Here is a 20,035-nt window from a genome sequence, read left to right as displayed (position 1 = left end):
GTCACGGTATGTCAATGTCAAAAACAAAAATATAACCTTCCCGCAATAGACACTGATTTTCACGTGTTATAGTTTGTTTTATTCAAATTTAATGTAATTTCAAGTCAAAATGAAGCATAAAAGATTTGAGGAGAATATTTTAGTCGACGAAGCTTATACCAATTATGGTAAAGTTGACAAAAATGCTGACAATAAAAAGGGTTCTGGAATAGCAAAACATTTCGCTGAATCTATTGAATATGAGGATAAAAAGAAATGGTATCATCAGGTAAGTTAAAACAGTTTAATACTTTTTAAACACCTATGTGACCACTGGAACTAGCTTTATCTTAATATTATTGTGTGCAACTTTGGTTGTAATCTCAATTTCTCCTTATTTATTTATTCCATTTAAGTACCTAGTTCTCTTTTGCTCTTATAAGACATAACTATAATCACACTTTTTCGGGACGGGAACTAAAGTTAATCCTTTTATCATTAAGAATAAATTTTCTATTTAAATTATTTACAGTTGCCGGAAGAACCAACTACAATAACAAAGACCTTAACACCAGAACAGGTGGAGGAAATGAGAAAAGAGGCCAACAGCGCTCTGCATGGAGACACCCTAGCTTATGAGACAAGTAAGTTGAAAATATAATTGTCATTTAATACAAAAAAATTAAAACTAAACCAATCAGAAAAAGTTTAATCATGACTGACTAAAACGGGCCACCGCCAGAGAGGTTGGGGAGGAGGTGGGGAGGGTTTGTATGACCCCCCCAAAAACTTTGCTTAAAAGTAAAAACAAAAAAGACACTAACTATGAACAGAACGCAATCCGCTGTTTTGGTTATGTGCTACTGTCATCTTATCTACTGACTTCGAAAGTAGCTGTTGGTATACGGACAGCAGGGGTGCAGGGGGTGCATTTTTTATATGAAAACTTTAAAAATTCGTAAAAAAACTAGGCTTCCGGCAAGGGGGGGTCACGGGAGGGGGGTGTTACCCCTCCCGTGACCCCCCCTTGCCAGAACTACCTACATACCAAATTTCATCTTAATTGTTTCAGTAGTTTTTGCGTGAAAGCGTAACAAACATACATACTGGCATACTCAATAACTTTCCCATTTATAATATTAGTCGGATAATGATAATATCATAACACTTAACATAATTTTTTTTGTATTTTTCCAGAAACAAACAGGAGTGGCTCATCGGATCACCAGTGGGCAAAGACGCTTCTGAACAAAGGTGCGATTGGGGACAGGGTTGCGGCCGCTACGATTTTGATACAGGTAAATTTTATTTTTAGTGCCACGTGGTTCCGGGCACTAGTACAAAAAAAAAATGGGACCACTCCATCTCTTTCCTGTGGATGTCGTAAAAGGCGACTAAGGGATAGGTTACAAAATTGGGATTCTTTTTTTAGGCGATGGGCTAGCAACCTGTCACTATTTGAATCTCAATTCTATGATTAAGCGAAATAGCTGAGCGTGGCCATTCAGTTTTTTCAAGACTGTTGGCTCTGTCTACCTCACAAGGGATATAGACGTGACCATATGTATGTATGTAAATTTTATTTATACAATAGGTACAATACATTTAGTATTTTTTGATTTGATATGTAAAAATAGGCTTATAAACTTGAGATTTTTCTTTGTGAGGATGGGATAGCAACCTGTCACTATTTGAATCTCAATTCTATCATTAAGCAGCTGCAGCTGACCATGGTCTATCAGTTTTTTTAAGACTGTTAGCTCTGTCTACCCCGTCAGGGATGTAAATATTACTGTATGTATGTAAATGTAAAAATAGGCTTATTAACTTAGGATTCTTCTTTTGGGCGATAGGCTAGTATTCTGTCACTATTTGAATCTCTATTCTATTATGAAGCCAAACAGTTGAATGTGGTTTACCAGTATTTCAAGACTGCTTACTCTGTCTACCCCACAAGGAAAATAGACGTGATTATATGTATGTAAGTCATTTAAATACAAAATTTACTTCATCTCCTCCAGGACAATCCAGTGTACAATTTGACAGCGTTGAGGAATTTGATCAACAGTGTTAAACCTGCGAAGAAAAAGGACGGCATTATTGTTATTGGTGTGTACATGTTGGTTATTTATTCGTTTTATATTTAAGATACATAGTATTAATTCACTATATATTATTATAAGTGTGCCGTGGGGTTCCCGGCACCAAAAGGATATTTTTTTTAATGTACAAAAGACTTAATGCCATTTGGCATTATCTACCAGTCTACCAGCTGACCAAACAGAAAAAGTTTATGATGCGTATGCGTAACTGTAAATGCGATGTAGGTATTTATTTATGTAATAATGTGTAACATACATACATATGATCACGTCTATATCCCTTGCGGGGTAGACAGAGCCAACAGTCTTGAAAAGACTGAATGGCCACATTCAGCTATTTGGCTTAATGATAGAACCGAGATTCAGAATAATGTGTAAATGCGATGTTTTTACCGCAAAATACATCAAGATGTCAGTATGGATGTTTGTTATTCTTTCACGCAAAAACTACTGAACCGATTACGATGAAATTTAGTATGTAGGTAGCCAGAATAACACACAGGCTACTTATTATCCCGGAGTACCCGCGGGATTGATAGGGTTTCCATGCGGACGAAGTCGCGGGCGGCCTCCAGTATAGTATAATTTAGCATCGGGAGTGTACTTTAAATACTTAAAATAAAATCATCTTTCTATTACAGACGCCCTTTCAGAACTACTAATATCAGACCTACTCATTCCGGATGTGAAACTGAGAACGTTTGATCAACATCCACTTGGCCACGTGGATGACATGACTTCTGGTAATAAACAGCAGAGGAGGAATATTTTGAAGCTGTGGTATTATGAAGATCAGCTCAAGGAATTGTATGGGAGTAAGTTCCATATATATATTTTTTATATTTTTTTTACAGGGTGAAGGGTCAGGTCAAAAGTACCCGAAGCCGCCGAGCTTGCATGAAGAGAGTTATGAATGTGGATGAAGCGAAGGAAGTGTGCTGAGATCGTGGCAAGTGGAAAGAGGTAGTCTCACGCCTCCGGGAAAGAGGCGTGATTTTATGTATGTATGTATTTTTTGACGGCCTCTGTGGCGCAGCGGTAATACGCTTGTCTGTGACACCGGAGGACTCGGGTTCGAATCCCGGCCAGGGCATGATGAGAAACGAACTCTCTCTGATCGGTCTGGGTCTTGGATGTTTATCTATGTAAGTATTTATTATAAAATATAGTATCGTTGAGTTAGTATCTCGCAACACAAGTCTCGAACTTACATCGAGGCTAACTCAATCTGTGTAATTTGTCCCGTATATATATATATATATATATATGTATGTATTTTTGATCGAAGATGAAAGGTTAGGTCGTAAGTACCCGAAACCGGCAAGGCTAGCAACCTGTCACTATTTGAATCTCAATTCTATCATTAAGCCAAACAGCTGAACTTGGCCTATGAGTCTTTGCAAGACTGTAAGCTCTGTCTACCCCGCAAGGAAAATAGACGTGAAAATGTGTATGTGTGTGTGTGTAACAAGGAACAGCGAGGTCTCGCTCGCGCGGGTGTGCAATGGAAACGCGATGCGCATGCGCAGTTAAATTCTACACAAACTCCTCTTAAATTTTGAAGAAACGAAAGCGGATGAGGATTTTTTAATAGTATTTTTCTTTTATAAAAATAATTGGTTCCGTGTGGTTCCCGGTTCACCAATACAAAAAAGAATAGGACCACTCCATCTGTTTCCCGTGGATGTCGTAAAAGGCGACTAAGGGATAGGCTTACAAACTTGGGATTCTAGGCGATGGGCTAGCAACCTGTCAAAATTTGAATCTCAATTCTATCATTAAGCCAAATAGCTGAACGTGGCCATCCGGTCTTTTCAAGACTGTTGGCTCTGTCTACCCCGCAAGGGATATAGACGTGACCATATGTATGTATGTATAAAAATAATTAGATATTTAGGATGTTGCAACGGTTGTGGAACCCAAAGTATTGCGGAACTAGCTGAAGGGAAACCCTATACATATAGAAGTGAACATGTTCTGCGTAATTCCAGCGTACGTGGAAGCCCTGAACAAGTTCGGACACGACTCGGTCGATGCTAACAAAGAGAAAGCCGTCAGCGCCATGTCTTATCTTCTGATGCACCATCCGGAGAGAGAAAAGGTGAGTTTTTTTATTTAAAGACTGTTCATACAATACTAGCGGCCCGCCCGGGATTCGCTCGTGATACTTACATAGCCTGCAGATACATACATACATAAAATCTGCTGTTTTTCTGGATGGGGAGGGAGAGACTACGTTTCCACTTGTCATGATGTCAGCATACTTCTTTCGCTTCATTTAAAACTCTCTTCGTGCAAGCTCGGCGGTTTCGGGTACTCTCAACCTGACCCTTTACCAGGACGTCGTTAATTTGATCAAGATACGTTACGATAAGTACTCACACTAAAAATATATTATCGTTTTATCAACAGATGCTGCTAACGAACATTATCAACAAACTCGGCGACCCATCCCAGTCTGTCTCGTCCAAAGTCACTTACCATCTCTGCCAACTTTTGTACAACCATCCCAATATGAAGGGTGTTGTTTTGGCCGAAATCGAGAAAATGCTGTTCAGGTAATGTTGCTATCTCTCTCACTTGCTTGCTCACCCTATTTCTATCCCACTCTTAACTTTTTCAAGGTCGATTGAATGTTGTTTAAGTATTAATTTATTTAAACTCGTTATTATTGTAATCATAATCAATATTTTATTCAGATAATAAGCCTTCGCTGGCAGTTTTAACGTCATTTTACATATCAGTAAATTCAATTTAAGTTATATCTATACTAATATTAAAAAGCTGAAGAGTTTGTTTGTTTGAACGCGCTAATCTCAGGAACTACTGGTTCGAATTGAAAAAATATTTTCGCGTTGAATAGAAAATTCATCGAGGAAGGCTTTAGGCTATATAACATCACGCTGCAACTATAAGGAGCGAAGAAATAATGGAGAATGTGAAAAAAAACGGGGTAAAGTATTCATCCTTGAGGGCCAAAATAACTATTTCACGCGGACGAAGTCGCTGGCACAGCTAGTCTAATATATTATTACCATTTGTCAAAAAGCTACAAGCTATATTACCTAAGCACCTATATAATTTAAGAAGACAGGTTTTACGCAAATCCCACGAGAACTAGAACAAAAACTAGACAGCCTTTTTTATAGATAATCAAAACGAAACTCTACGATTGTTACATCAAAACATTAGCGGTTTTACCAATAAAAAGGAGTTCTTAGATATTGCTCTTTGTGAATTAAATAATACAAAAAAGTCCATAGACATAGTCTGCTTAACAGAAACATTTATACCACGCGGTCACGAGTCTTACTTACAGATAAATGGGTACAATCTTGGTTCAAGTTTTTGTAGAGTTCACAAAAAGGGAAAGAAAAAGCGGGGAGGCGTAGGCATACTAAGTGACACTTCACTAGAGATAAAAGATCTACCATATATTAAAGAGTTAGCACTCGAACGTACTTTCGAGTGCTGTGGCATTGAAATTGTTGCACACAAAATTATCCTAGTTTGCTTATACAGGATTCCAGATGCCGATATAAATATATTTTTTCAAAGACTTGAAGCTCTATTACATAAATTGAGGAATAAGACCAATAGAAGTATAATTTTAGCAGGGGATTGGAATATAAACACAATAGGAAAAGATCCAAGATCAATTAACCTAACAAATAAGTTAAAAAAAATAGTCCACAGCTATAACCTAAACTTAAACATACATACAGCCACTCGAAAGAAATCTTGTATTGACCTTTTTGCGAGCAATATCTCGGAAGCAACAGGCGTAACACTTCCTCTACACCTCTCTGACCATGATACGGCACAACTACTATCCGTTCCTATTAATAGAAAAGAGGAATATATTAGTTATTGGTTTGAGACAAAGAGAGATTTTAGTAAGGATAACATAGAAAAGTTTAAATATTTTGTAGGTCACTATCCATGGTCAGAGATCTTTGATACAGGTAATGTTCGGAACACATTTACAAATTTCCACAACGAACTACAACTATTATATAATTTGTGCTTCCCAACATACAAAACAAAATGTAAAGTGGATAAAACTAAGAAACTCAGATGGCTCACGAATGGCATTAAAAAATCATGTGCTAGGAAAAGAACATTACGTATGACATACTACAAACATAACACCAAACATAATAAAATGACATATAGGAATTATAGCAATTTGTTAAAAAAGTGTATATATTTGTCCCAAAAAATCGATAACAATAATTTTATAAAAACAGCAAAAAATATATGTCTAGCAGCATGGAATATTATCAATAAAAAAGGACACAATCACAGTAAAAGAGTAATTAAATGTGTAAAAATTAAAGATAAAAATATTATAAAACCGGAACAAATTTCAAACGAGTTTAACAAACATTTTATTGACTTGACACACGAGAAATATGACGCAAAAGTAAAAGCAGACCTTCGGTTATTAAAAAGAAATGACTCTACCATTTATTTGACACCCAGTGACGAAAACGAAATATATAAAATAATAAAATCCCTTAACAACACCTGTTCGGTTGGGTATGACGAAATATCTACCAAAATTTTAAAAGCCTGTGCCTTAGAGCTCTCCCCACTGATAGCATATTTGATAAATCTATCCCTAGAAAGTGGCATCTTCCCACCTAGCTTTAAACACTCGATCGTAAAGCCCTTACACAAAAAAGGTGACGAGGATGACATGAATAATTACCGGCCTATAACATTAATACCTATTTTATCAAAAATTTGGGAAAACGTCATCCATGCCAGATTAACTTCATTTCTCGAAAAATTTCAAATTATAAGACCTGAACAGCATGGCTTCCGGAGGGGAAGATCTACAACAACTGCTTGCTTTTCCTTTGTAAAGCAAATTGCTAATAATATGGATATTAGAGTCCCAGTAACTTCCGTACAATTTGACATGACACGCGCCTTTGATTTCGTATGTCATGGAACTCTATTAGCGAAACTTGAGCGATATGGTATCAGAGGTAAAGCTCATGATTTAATTGCCGATTACCTTGATGCAAGAACCCAATGTGTAGAGGTTAATAGTTTCAATGGCGATTTAGAGTTTAAAGCTTTCCGATCATCAATTGCAACAAATAAAGTAGGTGTGCCTCAAGGCAGCGTACTCGGGCCTCTCCTGTTTATTCTCTACATAAATGAGTTGCCAACAATCACATCTTATCCATGTATACTGTTTGCTGATGACCTAACTATTGTTTTTCACAAGAGAGCAGATTGTAGTTATGAGAAAGAAATTAATGACACTATATGCAAAACAGTAAAATGGCTGGAAGATAATAACCTATATGTAAACTTATCTAAAACAACTTACTTACAATATATAAATAAGAATGGTAGACCTCAGGACCTGTCCATAGCGTACAATGGCAACCTAATTAGGGAGTGTGTTTCGACAAAGTTTTTGGGCATTATGCTTGACAAACATTTATCGTGGAAAGAGCATGTTGAATACTTAAGCCAAAGATTAAACCGTTTTGTTTACGCTCTATATCGGTTAAGAATTACTTGTGGTCAAGATACAGCACTCCTTGCTTACCACGGTCATGTTTGCTCGGCTCTGCGGTATGGACTAGTCATTTGGGGAAATTCTGTTAGTGTCGATGATGTTTTCTTAATACAGAAAAAATGTGTTAGAGCCTTATGTGGTGCCAAACCATTAGATAGCTGTAGACCATTATTTAAAAAATTAAAAATATTGACATTGACTTCTATGTATATATTGGACATCTGCATATTTGTAAAGAATAACATACAATTATTTAAAAAAATATCGTATCCTTCTGGACTAAGATACCCAAACCGACTGGCTTTCCAACCTCATACAACGAAATCATTCAAAATGAACAGTTATAACATGGCAATAAAGATATATAACCATTTGTCCGAAAACATAAGGTCACTGCCAATGTCTAAATTTAAAAAACAACTCCTCACTCTACTTATCAATAATTGCTTTTATAATATTAATGAGTTTTTTAGTTTTAAGTTCTGACATATAGCGCCACCAAATAATTCCAAATAATTTTAATTAATGCTTTTTTATTATTGTAACTATTGACGTAATTTTTATCGTATTTGTAATTTATTTTAATAGACATTATTGACTTCAACATTTGCATGCCAACTATTGGTGCAACACGCTTGCTCTGTTAAACCTAGACATACTTTTGTCCTACTATGTATTTTAAACCGTGTTTGCCTGCAAATAAATAAATTCATTCATTCATTCAACTATAGTTTTTTACCGAACTAAAAAGTACCCTAAGGTATCCAGACTCTTAATTACATTACGTTACGATATTTTCAAGACTGTTTGTGAAATAAGTAGATATTGTGCCGTGTGGTTCCCGGCACCAATAAAAAAAAGAATAGAACCACTCCATCTCGTTCCCATGGATGTCGTAAAAGGCGACTAAGGGATAGGCTTATAAACGGGATTCTTTTAGGCGATGGGCTAGCAACCTGTCACTATTTGAATCTCAATTCCATCATAAAGCCAAACAGCTGAACGTGGCCTATCAGTCTTTTCAAGACTGTTGGCTCTGTCTACCCCGCAAGGGATATAGACGTGCCTATATGTATGTTTGTGACTTGTAAATTTCAGGTCCAACATATCGCCTCGAGCACAATATTACGGCGTTTGCTTTCTGAACCAGTTTTTCCTGGGCAAAGATGATTCCAGGGTCGCGGAGAATCTTATAAGGATATACTTTTCGTTCTTCAAAGCTTCCATCAAAAAGGTATGTGTTTTTTTTTTTTTGTTAAACTTACATACATACATACATAAATCACGCCTCTTTCCCGGAGGGGTAGGTAGTAGGTATGAAGACGTGATTGTATGTATGTATAATGTTTTAAAGACACGTTCATGCGAAAAATCTCGTAAATAAGTAAATAGTAGACATTTGAAATCAAATTTTTGTTATAATTTGTGTGTTGATATTGCATTAGCGATAAGTCCGCCTTTGTACCATCTCTGTCTGTTTTGTGCTGTTTTGTGCTATTTTATACTCTTATGGTGCAATAAAGAGTTTTATCTATCTATATCTATCATTAAGCCAAACAGCTGAACGTGGCCTATCAGTCTTTTCAAAACTGTCGGCTCTGTCTACCCCGCAAGGGATATAGACGTGACCATATGTATGTATGTATGTCACATTTCACATATATCACATATAATCACGTCTATATCCCTTGCGAGGTAGACAGAACCAACAGTCTTGAAAAGACTGATAGGCCACGTTCAGCTGTTTGGGTTAATGATAGAATTTAGGTTCAAATAGTGACAGGTTGCTAGCCCATCGCCTAAAAGAAGAATCCCAAGTTTATAAGCCTACCCCTTAATCGCCTTTTACGACATCCATGGGAGATAGATGGAGTGGTCCTATTCTTTTTTCTGCTGGTGCCGGGGACCACACGGCACATGTATATATGTATCTATCTATAATGTTCCTTTTCAGGGTGATATCGACTCGCGTCTAATGTCCGCTATACTGACGGGTGTCAAACGCGCTTACCCCTTCGCAGACAAGGACAGAGTGTCTGAAACTCCTGCGCATATAGACGCCATACACAAATTGGTGCATTTGTCCGGTACTAACATAGCGATACACGCTCTGGCTTTGCTTTTTCATATCAGTGACGCGTCCAAAGGGACTTCAGATCGGTGAGTTAAATAAAAAATAAAACGAAAGACAAAAATAAAAAAATAAACGAAAGAAAAATAATAAAAAAAAAGGAAAAAAATATATATATAGGGTTCATATAGTATGGTCAAACAGAATTCAAATATGTGAGTTTTTTTACATACATACATGGTCACGTCTATATCCCTTGCGAGGTAGACAGAGCCAACAGTCTTGAAAATACTGAATGGCTACGTTCAGCTAAAAAAAAAATATTTATTATATAATTCATTAACACTGTCATTTGGTTGGCTGTTTCTTAGAAAAAAATTAAAATATACATATATCTTTATTATGGAATTTATTTACAATTTCATTTGATTAGCTGTTTATTGTTTTACTCTAAGACATACATATACGCTATAATTGGTGCTTTTGTCCAGTACTAATATACTGTTGGCTCTGTCTACACCGCAAGGGATATAGACGTGATTATATGTATATATATATTATATATACATATTTTCCAAGGAAGTATGCAGGGATCGTGGCAAGTGGAAAGAGGTAGTCTCTGCCTACCCCTCCGGGAAAGAGGCGTGATTTTATGTATGTACATATGTATATTTTCCTTTACAGCTATTACACCGCCCTCTACCGCAAATTGTCCAACCCTGATATCTTCAACACGACCCACTCGGCTCTGTTCTTCTCGCTCATTTACAAATCGTTGAAGCAGGACAACAATATTAACAGAGTTTGCGCTTTTATAAAAAGATTGTTGGCGCAGTGTTGCTATTCGCCGCCCGGGCAGGCGAGCGGCGCTATGTTTTTGATATCGCAAGTTTTAAAAGGCGCAGACAAGAAGGAAGCTGTTAAATTGGTTTGGAGCAAAAAGGTGATTAAGGAGGTACGATATGTCGAGCTTTTTTTTTTTTTGGGGTTTCGGATACGTTGGCTAATGGAAAAGCTGATTTATAGAGGTTAAGATTTTTTTTAAAAAAGCTTACAATGTCATTGGGGATATAATTACGTAATAATTGTCCTACTAATATTATAAATGCGAAAGTTTGTGAGTATGGATGTTTGTTACTCTTTCACGCAAAAACTACTGAATCGATTACGATGAAATTTGGTATGTAGGTAGCTGAAAACCCAGAATAACATATAGCTACTATACTGACTTTTTATCCTGTAGTATTATTTGGCTAAAGGTCAGGTCAAGTGTACCCTAAAGCAAAATAGATTAAATAGGTTATACATCAATCAATATGTTATATATATATATATATATATATATATATATATATATATATATATATATGTATATAGACTGTTGGCTCTGTCTACCCCGCATGGGTTGTGGACGTGTTTATATGTATATATATACATCTAACTATTAAAATAATTCATTCTACAGGAAGTAAAAGAAGAAACGGAGATTACAGAAGTTGAAAACGGCGAGGGCATAGACAAAGATGACGTAATAGAGACGGTGAATGATACCATAGACACGACGGTAGTAGAGAAGGCGGAACAGAAGAGAGTTGATTTGCTTCGAGGCGACAAAAGAGATCTGTTGATGGGTGAGTTAGATTTTAACATTTTTTTTTGGTCTATATACACTCTTTCATGCAAAAACTAGTGAACCGATTACGATGAAATCTGGTATGTAGGTAGCTGAAGACCCATAATAACATAAAGGCTACTTTTTATCCCGGAGCTCCCAAGGGATTGATAGGGTTTCTATTGTTAGAATATAAAGAGGTAGGTTTATAAAGGCAAGAATACATTTATACTCCCGCGGGAATTTCTGTAAAATTTTCTGTTAGACAAGGACAAGTTTGCTCAGAATGATGTGAGTCGTCTAACTGGTTGACTGATATAAGTTAACGTATATATACATATATGATTAGACGGCCTCTGTGGCGCAGCGGTTGTGCGCTTGTCTGTGACACCGGAGGTCCCGGGTTCGAATCCCGGCCAGGGCATGATGAGAAACGAACTTGCTCTGATTGGCCTGGTTCTTGGATGTTTATCTATACAAGTATTTATTACAAAATATAGTACCGTTGAGTTGTATCTCATAACACAAGTTTCGAACTTACATCGAGGCTAACTCAATCTGTGTAATTTTTCCCGTATATATTTATTTATTTATATGGTGTCTTTTGTTTCAGATGACGATGACGATGAGACGTATGTGGACTTGAAAATCGACGATCAAGGGAACATCAAGCCAAGGAAACGTAAAAGCGAAGCGGTCGCGGGATGGTACCACGCTAAAGTCAAAGTTGAGAGTGAGACGGGTGATAAGCAGGAGAAAGAGAAAGATGCCAAGATACAGTTGAAGAAGACTGTCAATTTGGACAGGGTGAGGGTTGTTTTTTTAAATTAACATACATACATACGGTCACGTCTATATCCCTTGCGGGGTAGACAGAGCCAACAGTCTTGAAAAGACTGCTAGGACACGTTCAGCTGTTTGGCTTAATGATGGAATTGAGATTCAAATAGTGACAGGTTGGTAGCCCATCGCCTAAAAGAAGAATCCCAAGTTTATAAGCCTATCCCTTAGTCGCTACGCGCTTTTACGACATCCATGGGAACGAGATGGAGTGGTCCTATTCTTTTTTCTATTGGTGCCGGGAACCACACGGCAAATTAGGAAGACAGTGTGTTGAAATTATAAAAAGACTTTACGGAAACATTTCTAGGTCATATTTTTCCGCCTGATGTCAGCATATTTGTTTTTCTCAGCGTTTCGGTATAACATCTTTCAAAGTCGCCAAAGAACTATTAGATATTCACCAAAAAATGGCGCTAGAAGAAGCTCATCAGCTATTTCCCGTTAGATGGCGCTAGGGGAAACTAATCGGCTATTTGATAATAGATGACGCTAGTGAAAGCTTATCGGCTATTCGTCAATAGATGCCGTTAAAAAACTCATCAGAAGTCAATAGGTTGCGCCAAAGAAATCTAATTGACTATTCGACAATAGATGGCGCTAGTAGGAACTTATCGGCTGTTGGACGATAGATGTTGTTAGAAGACCTCATCGGCTATTGGCCAATAGATGGCGTTAGCCAATACTTAATCACCAGCTATTCGCCAACAGATGGCGCTGTTTGGTTTCTCATAAAAATGAAATTTAATAAAAAATTACTGGATTTGTTTTTCTTCACTTATTAAGTGTATTAATGCGTATTTTTTTTATCGTCTCTAAAGGTAATAACAGAACACAACCCTTACGCCCGCAACCCCTCGTTCTCGGGCGCTCATTGCTCGGCTTACCTCGAACTCATCGCTCTGTCCAGACATTTCCATCCTACGGTCAGGTTGTTCGCTGAGAGATTGCTCAATGGTAATGTGTATTTTGTTTATTCTCATTTATTTATGTATTTTGTTTTGATACTTAACTTATAATTACGTCTACATCCACTGCGGGGCAGACAGAGGCAATTGTCATCATAGTAAAAGGCCACGCTCAGCTGCTTGGTTTCATGGTAGAGTTGAGATTCAAATAGTGACAGGTTGCTAGCCCATCGCCTATAAGAGGAATCTGAAGTATATAAGCCTATCCCTTAGTCGCCTTTTACGACATCCATGGGAAAGAGATGTTGTGGTCCTCAACTTTTTACTATTGGTGCCCCACATGGCACACAAAACAAATTGTTACCATAAAAATACATAACATAAGTCTAATTAAGAAGTCTTCTAACTCAACACATGTACATTGCACTTGCGTAAAATAACGATTAAACATTTGGAATGAAGATTGATGAAAAAGAGCGAGGAATGATAACAATGACTGATGAAAAAATTGATTCAAATGATTGTGTATATGTTTTAATATTGTAAAATATTAAATGATAATGATAAATTACAGTATGATAGTATGAAAATTAATATAGAATAGATTTATTTAAAAAATTGGATTACAAGGTATCTCTTATTGACGTCACATCACTTCAATCAAGAAGAATAAAGAATGACAAGATTGACAATAAGTACTTTCTGTATCATTCCAGAGCAAATAATCCAGTACAGCGGTGATCCGTTGAAGGATTTCTCCGGTATACGTTTCTTAGACCGGTTCGTGTTCAAGAATCCGAAGAAACGGGCGGAGAATAACGAGGAAGGTGACGTGAAGAAGGTGAAGGGTTCGCATCCGAAATTCGCAGTGAGGAAGAATTATACTGCTAAAGGTAAATATATATATATATATATATATACGAGACAAATTACACATATTGAGTTAGCCTCGAAGTAAGTTCGAGACTTGTGTTACGAGATACTAACTCAACGATACTATATTTTATAATAAATACTTATATAGATAAAAATCCAAGAGCCAGGCCAATCTGAAAAAGTTCCTTTCTCATCACGCCCTGACTGGGATTCGAACCCGGGACCTCCGGTGTCACAGACAAGCGTACTACCGCTGCGCCACAGAGGCCGTATATGTGCTCAAAGTACCTACATAGAATAGATTTATTATCAAAATTGTATACAAGGTATCACTTATTGACGTCACATCACTTAAATCTAATTATAACTACTACCGCCACCAAAACGCATGTGTAGAAGAAGCGGCGGAACAAACTACACTGCAGCATTTTCAACGGACGTCAATTTACAAATGTAGATCTCTTAAATCTAAATCGTGGACAAATGCACATTGTCTACATTAAAAAATATGAATGAATTTAAAACGAATTATTAAGATACGAATATTTCGTCAAATATATAATATCGCGCCTTTTTAGGCAGGAGGGTAGGCAAGGACTAAATCTTTCCACTTGCCTCGATCTCTGCATACTTTCTTCGCTTCATCCACATTCATAACCCTCTGATTAATATCTGAACTGAATAAAAATATCAGAAGGAAAGAATTAACTCGATCTTATTTTTCTTCTAAATTATATATATAATGTATATACATATATATAATCCAACTAGCTGTGCCCGCGACTTCGTCCGCGTGGAATAGTTATTTTGGGCATCATTGAAGCCCTCAAGGATGACTAATTTTCCCCGTTTTTTTTTCACATTTTCCATTATTTCTTCGCTCCTAATAGTTGCAGCGTGATGTTATATAGCCTAAAGCCTTCCTCGATAAATGGTCTATTCAACACAAAAAGAATTATTCATTTTGTACCAGTAGTTCCTGAGATTAGCGCGTTCAAACAAACAAACTCTTCAGCTTTACAATATTAGTATAGATATGGAACCCTAGATTTGATCATGATAACCATGTAATTAAACAACAAATAATAAATAATTATTTTTTCAATTTATTTACAGGTCTAAGAAGTATACCAGTGAACTCGTCTACGTATCTGAATGAAGATGTCAAGAAAATACCCGTTGACGAGAAGTTCTTATACGAGTGAGACTTTTAAATTTTATTATAATTTTATTTATTTAATAATAATAATATGCTTCTTTATTTAGAGAAAAAAGGTACATATTAGTTTTTTGATGTTAAGGAATGATTTCCTTAACTAATAGTAAGTGAGTGAAAATAACGTTTATTTATATGTTTATTTTTTTTTGGCTGGGCTCAGTCTTTTTAAGACTGTTGGCTCTGTCTACTCCGCAAGGGATATAGATGTGACTATGTGTATCTACATATTATGTATTTAATTTTTATGGGCAATAAAGATGAGATGAGATGAGACATTATATGGATAATATTAGATTAAACAATTTATCATTAATTAAGTATAATAGGCATTTAAACTTATTTTTTTTATATAATGCATTATTTCATATAATCACGTCTATATACCATGCGGGGTGGACAAAGCCAACAGTTTTGAAAAAACGGGAACCACACGCCATCATTTATCTTTTAAGAAGTACAATACACATTAAATTACTATTTTTTTTTTTTTCAACAATAAACATGCGATTTCAGTTTCCTGAAGAAACGCCGCGAGGTCCAAGGTTCAGACGGCGAGGACAGTGACAATGAGTCGGTGACGAGCGAAGATTTCGAGCAATACTTGGACAGTATGACCGGCAAGACACATTGTGAGTTTACGACATGTTCACCACGACATTAAACTAAGAGAACACTTTTATTTTTACATACATACATACAGTACCGTGTGGTTCCCGGCACCAATACAAAAAAGAATAGGACCACTCCATCTCTTTCCCATGGATTTCGTAAAGGGCGACTAAGGGATAGGCTTACAAACTTGGGATTCTTTTTTAGGCGATGGGCTAGCAACCTGTCACTATTTGAATCTCAAATATATCACTAAGCCAAATAGCTGAACGTGGCCATTCAGTCCTTTCAAGACTGTTGGCTCTGTCTACCCCGCAAGGGATATAGACGTGAACATATGTATGTATGTATATACATACATATTATACATACATGCATATTATTCATACATAAATATTATACATACGTCATACATACATCTATACTAATATAATAAAGCTGATGAGTTTGTTTGTTTGTTTGAACGCGCTAATCTCAGGAACTAATGGTACGAAAAAATATTTTTGTATTGAATAGACCATTTGTCGAGTTTTGTCATCCATGGGAAAGATTCTATCATGAAGCCAAATAGCTGAACATAGTCATTCTATCTTTTCAAGACTATTGGCTCTGTCTGCCCCGCAAGGGATATAGACGTGACCATATGTATGGGAAAGATGTGGATTTAAATGGCGGAAACCATACGGCAGAAAAAAATATACATATTTAACTTGAATTTCTAGTGGAATCTGATGAAGAATTGGACTATTTGGCTGAAATGGAGTCTTCGAAGAGCAAACGCGGGTCAAAGAAGACAGATGACGCGGCCAGCGATGATGGCACTGGTGATGATGATGATGATGACGATGACGGTGATGGTGGAGACATTGGTGATGACGGAGGTTAGTATTGAAACATGATTTGTTTGTTTGTAATATCTTTATTGCATAGAAATTTACACAGTAACAAGATAAAGGTATACAAATAGTAAGTACCTACATAGTTATAAAAGAAACAAATCACTTGCAATGGCGGACTTACCCCATGAAGGATATTATGTATATATAAAACAAAATTTTAACTGACCGATGTCTGTACTGGAAACATATTGCTAAAAAAGCGATATAGAGGGTTCATATAGGTATGGTCAAACAGAAATAAAAAATGTGAGTTTTTTTTACATACATACATATAATCACGTCTTTATCCCTTACGGGGTAGACAGAGCCAACAGTCTTGAAAAGACTGATAGGCCACGTTCAGCTGTTTGGCTTAATGATAGAATTGAGATTCTAATAGTGACGGGTTGCTAGCCCATCGCCTAAAAGAGAATCCCAAGTTTATAAGCCTATCCCTTAGTCGCCTTTTACGACATCCATGGGAACGAGATGGAGTGGTCCTATTCTTTTCTTTTATTGGTGCCAGGAACCACACGGCACATAAGTAAAATTTAGTATAAGTATACTAAATTTTGCATAATATACAGGTTGTTATGCCTAAAGATCACCTACAAGAAGAATAAGCCTGTCGCTTAGTCGCCTTTGACGACATTCGTGAGAAAGATATGGGGTTGTGGTGGTATTCTTAAGCTTAGCGATAAGTCCGCCTTTGCTCAACATATTCATAATATACATAATTATGATTCTACTACAAATGTATTTTTTTATAGGCAATAAAGATAATTTCTATTATATTGACACAGCTTCAAAATGAATTAATAATTGAAAAAATTTCTATAAAACAGGAAGCGATGAAGATGGTGAACTAAATATCTCCGCAGATGAAGAGGAACCGGCCCTGTCTGCTGATGAGGACGGTCAGTAACACGTACACAGACATATTGTCACGTCTACGTCTCTTGCGGCGTAGACAACAGCCAACAGTCGAGTAAAAACTGAATGGCCCACGTTCAGCTAAGTTTGGTTTAATGATAGAATTGAGATTCAAATAGTGACAGGATGCTGACCTATCGCCTGAATGAAGAATGACAAGTTTATAAGCCTTGATTGAATTTAACAATCGGCTATAACGATTACGTTGAAATTTGAAATGTAGGTGGAGACGGTAACAAAAAATCCTATGGGTCTCAAATCGGGGAAAATTCTATTTTACCATATTTTCACTCAAAATCATTTTCTTGTATATGATTAGACTATTATATAAATACATACATATAGTCACGGCTATATCCCTTTCGGGGTAGACAGAGCCAATAGTTCCGAAAAGACTGAATGGCCACGTTCAGCCGCTCGCCTTGATGATGGAATTGAGATCCAAATAGTGACAGGTTGCTAGCCCGTCACCTAAAAAAAAGGATCAAATTTTATAAGCCTATCCCTATTTTATTAGACTATTATATAATGATGTGGTTTTTCTCATGTCATTTGAAACAACACAAAACACGTTACTACGCTCGGTCGCCCAGGTACTATTTTTTCTTATCAAATTTAAGAGTTTACTTCTTATCGGTGGAGTTAAGTGGTGCATCCTCCGTTCATTACTTTTCTCTGTTTATTTATTAGCACCCGGTTGACCGAGCTTTGCTCGGTCTACCAGAAATGGCGCTGATATAGTTTCTTAAAACGCGGTTTTTAAAATGTTTATATATCTTTGAAACGGAGCTTTTCTCGAACCTAGGACCTTGATAAATCGATTCCTTAAGCCGGAAAGCCCCTAATCTGTAACTTTCATGAAAATCGTTGGAGCCGTTTCCGAGATCCTGATTATATATATACAAGAATTGCTCGTTTAAATATATTAGATAGATGTAATAGATTATAAATATATCACTTTTTTTTTATTACAGAACTGATGCTCGAGGGGAGCGATGATGAGGAACAGATTGACGTGCCGGGCAAGAAGGGTAAAGGCAAGATGAAGCTTAAATTGAAAGGTAATTCACATCTGAATATATATTTTTTTTTTATAAGGGGCAGGTCTAAAGTACTCGAAATCACCGAGCTTGCATGAAGAGAGTTATGAATGTGGACGAAGCGAAGGAAGTATGCAGAGATCGTGGCAAGTGGAATGAGGTAGTCTCTGCCTACCCCTCCGGGAAAGAGGCGTGATTTTATGTATGTATGTGAACATTTTAGGATCGTGGATTTTTATACTTTTATTTTTTTTTCGTACTTTCTAGCCGATATTTTTCTTTTAACGCTTTTTAATATCCTTTAGATGAGTACACTTAACAGTTAAATTTAGGCAGTTGAATTAAAAGTCACACTGTATTTATTGTTTTTATTCAAATTTATTCGACTTACAAACGTGGTAATACATAAAACAAAATTAACTTTTATTTCACAGGAAGCGACGACTTAGGCTCGCTATTCGCATCAGCAGAAGAATTCTCAACTCTATTAGAGGAGACGGCGACGAACAAGAAACAAGGCTCTGTCCACGCCGTAGCGAACACGGACAACGCTAGTAGCAAGCAATTAGCGTGGGAAGATAAGCGGGACAGGTGGATTAAGGGTTATAACAGAAATATTCTAGGCAGAAAGGGACAGAAGAGAAAAGGCGGTAGAATGGGGGGAGGGGGGAAGAAGAAGAAGTTTTAAGTTGTGAATAAATGCGATTATGTTGATAAATATTTGTTTTACGTCATCACGTCTACTTCCTTGCGGGGTAGACAGAGTCAACAGTCTTGAAAATACTCATAGGCCACGTTCAGTTGTTTTGTTTACTGATAGAATTGAGACTTATATAAACTGACAGTTTGCAAACTCATCGCGTCTCATCATACGAGTCTCTATTGGATACCCTAATTTTTGGTTTTCGTAATTAGGTTGGCGCACCAACTTTAAGAACCCTTTTTTTTCGCACTTTTATATAAATCATAATTTAGTATTTTCTATTTTTGATTGGCCTTAGTTTTCATCGCAATTTATCTATTTTCCAAATTATTCATTTGGCGCAATATAATTTTATAACTTCTAATGTTCACAGTTTTAAATTACCTATGAATATTTCGCACTAAACGATTGAGCACAAAAGTTGTGCGGGACACGGGTTTATGGAAAAGAGTAGGAGTGGTCCTATTCTTTTTTATTTATTGGTGCCGGGAACCACACGGCAAAGTATTCGCATTCTAGAGACTTCAACTGAGCGAACATCGACATCTCGGAGCGAATGGCGACATCACTTACCACTATCGAATTTCTTTGGAAATCGACATTGCATCGTAGTTCTAACAATATTACCTAGATGGCGTTACTGTCTGCTGTGTTTTTCACTGTATTGGTGCATTCGTGCGTCTGAAAACAGTTCTATGCACTCGATAAAAGATGGCGCGACCT

General features: G+C 36.7%; 1 protein-coding gene across 1 annotated transcript; it reads left to right on the top strand.

The window, feature by feature from the left end:
- The first annotated feature begins 16 nt into the window (after nucleotides 1-16).
- Nucleotides 17-19,429, top strand: LOC106142120 (CCAAT/enhancer-binding protein zeta). Its single transcript, XM_060952086.1, has 20 exons — nucleotides 17-268; nucleotides 512-623; nucleotides 1,177-1,277; nucleotides 2,001-2,088; nucleotides 2,723-2,896; nucleotides 4,073-4,182; nucleotides 4,494-4,639; nucleotides 8,722-8,857; nucleotides 9,578-9,783; nucleotides 10,379-10,649; nucleotides 11,160-11,325; nucleotides 11,920-12,113; nucleotides 12,968-13,103; nucleotides 13,771-13,947; nucleotides 15,047-15,131; nucleotides 15,663-15,778; nucleotides 16,481-16,639; nucleotides 17,482-17,553; nucleotides 18,544-18,630; nucleotides 19,044-19,429. The coding sequence occupies exons 1-20, from the start codon at nucleotides 110-112 to the stop codon at nucleotides 19,295-19,297; spliced, it is 2,949 nt and encodes a 982-aa protein (XP_060808069.1). The 5' UTR covers nucleotides 17-109; the 3' UTR covers nucleotides 19,298-19,429.
- The last annotated feature ends 606 nt before the right edge of the window (nucleotides 19,430-20,035 follow it).

The sequence above is a fragment of the Amyelois transitella genome, chromosome 27, assembly GCF_032362555.1.
Source record: "Amyelois transitella isolate CPQ chromosome 27, ilAmyTran1.1, whole genome shotgun sequence".
Taxonomy (NCBI): Eukaryota; Metazoa; Arthropoda; class Insecta; order Lepidoptera; family Pyralidae; genus Amyelois; species Amyelois transitella.
The sequence above is the reverse complement of the archived record's forward strand: the minus strand, read 5'-3'. Positions and strand labels throughout refer to the sequence as shown.

Excerpts from the sequence above, each read along its gene's own strand:
- LOC106142120 (XM_060952086.1), top strand. The coding sequence starts at position 110 with ATGAAGCATAAAAGATTTGAGGAGAATATTTTAGTCGACGAAGCTTAT. Across the intron at positions 2,089-2,722 it reads GGACGGCATTATTGTTATTG|ACGCCCTTTCAGAACTACTA; the intron begins GTGTGTACATGT and ends TTTCTATTACAG. Across the intron at positions 12,114-12,967 it reads AGACTGTCAATTTGGACAGG|GTAATAACAGAACACAACCC; the intron begins GTGAGGGTTGTT and ends TCGTCTCTAAAG.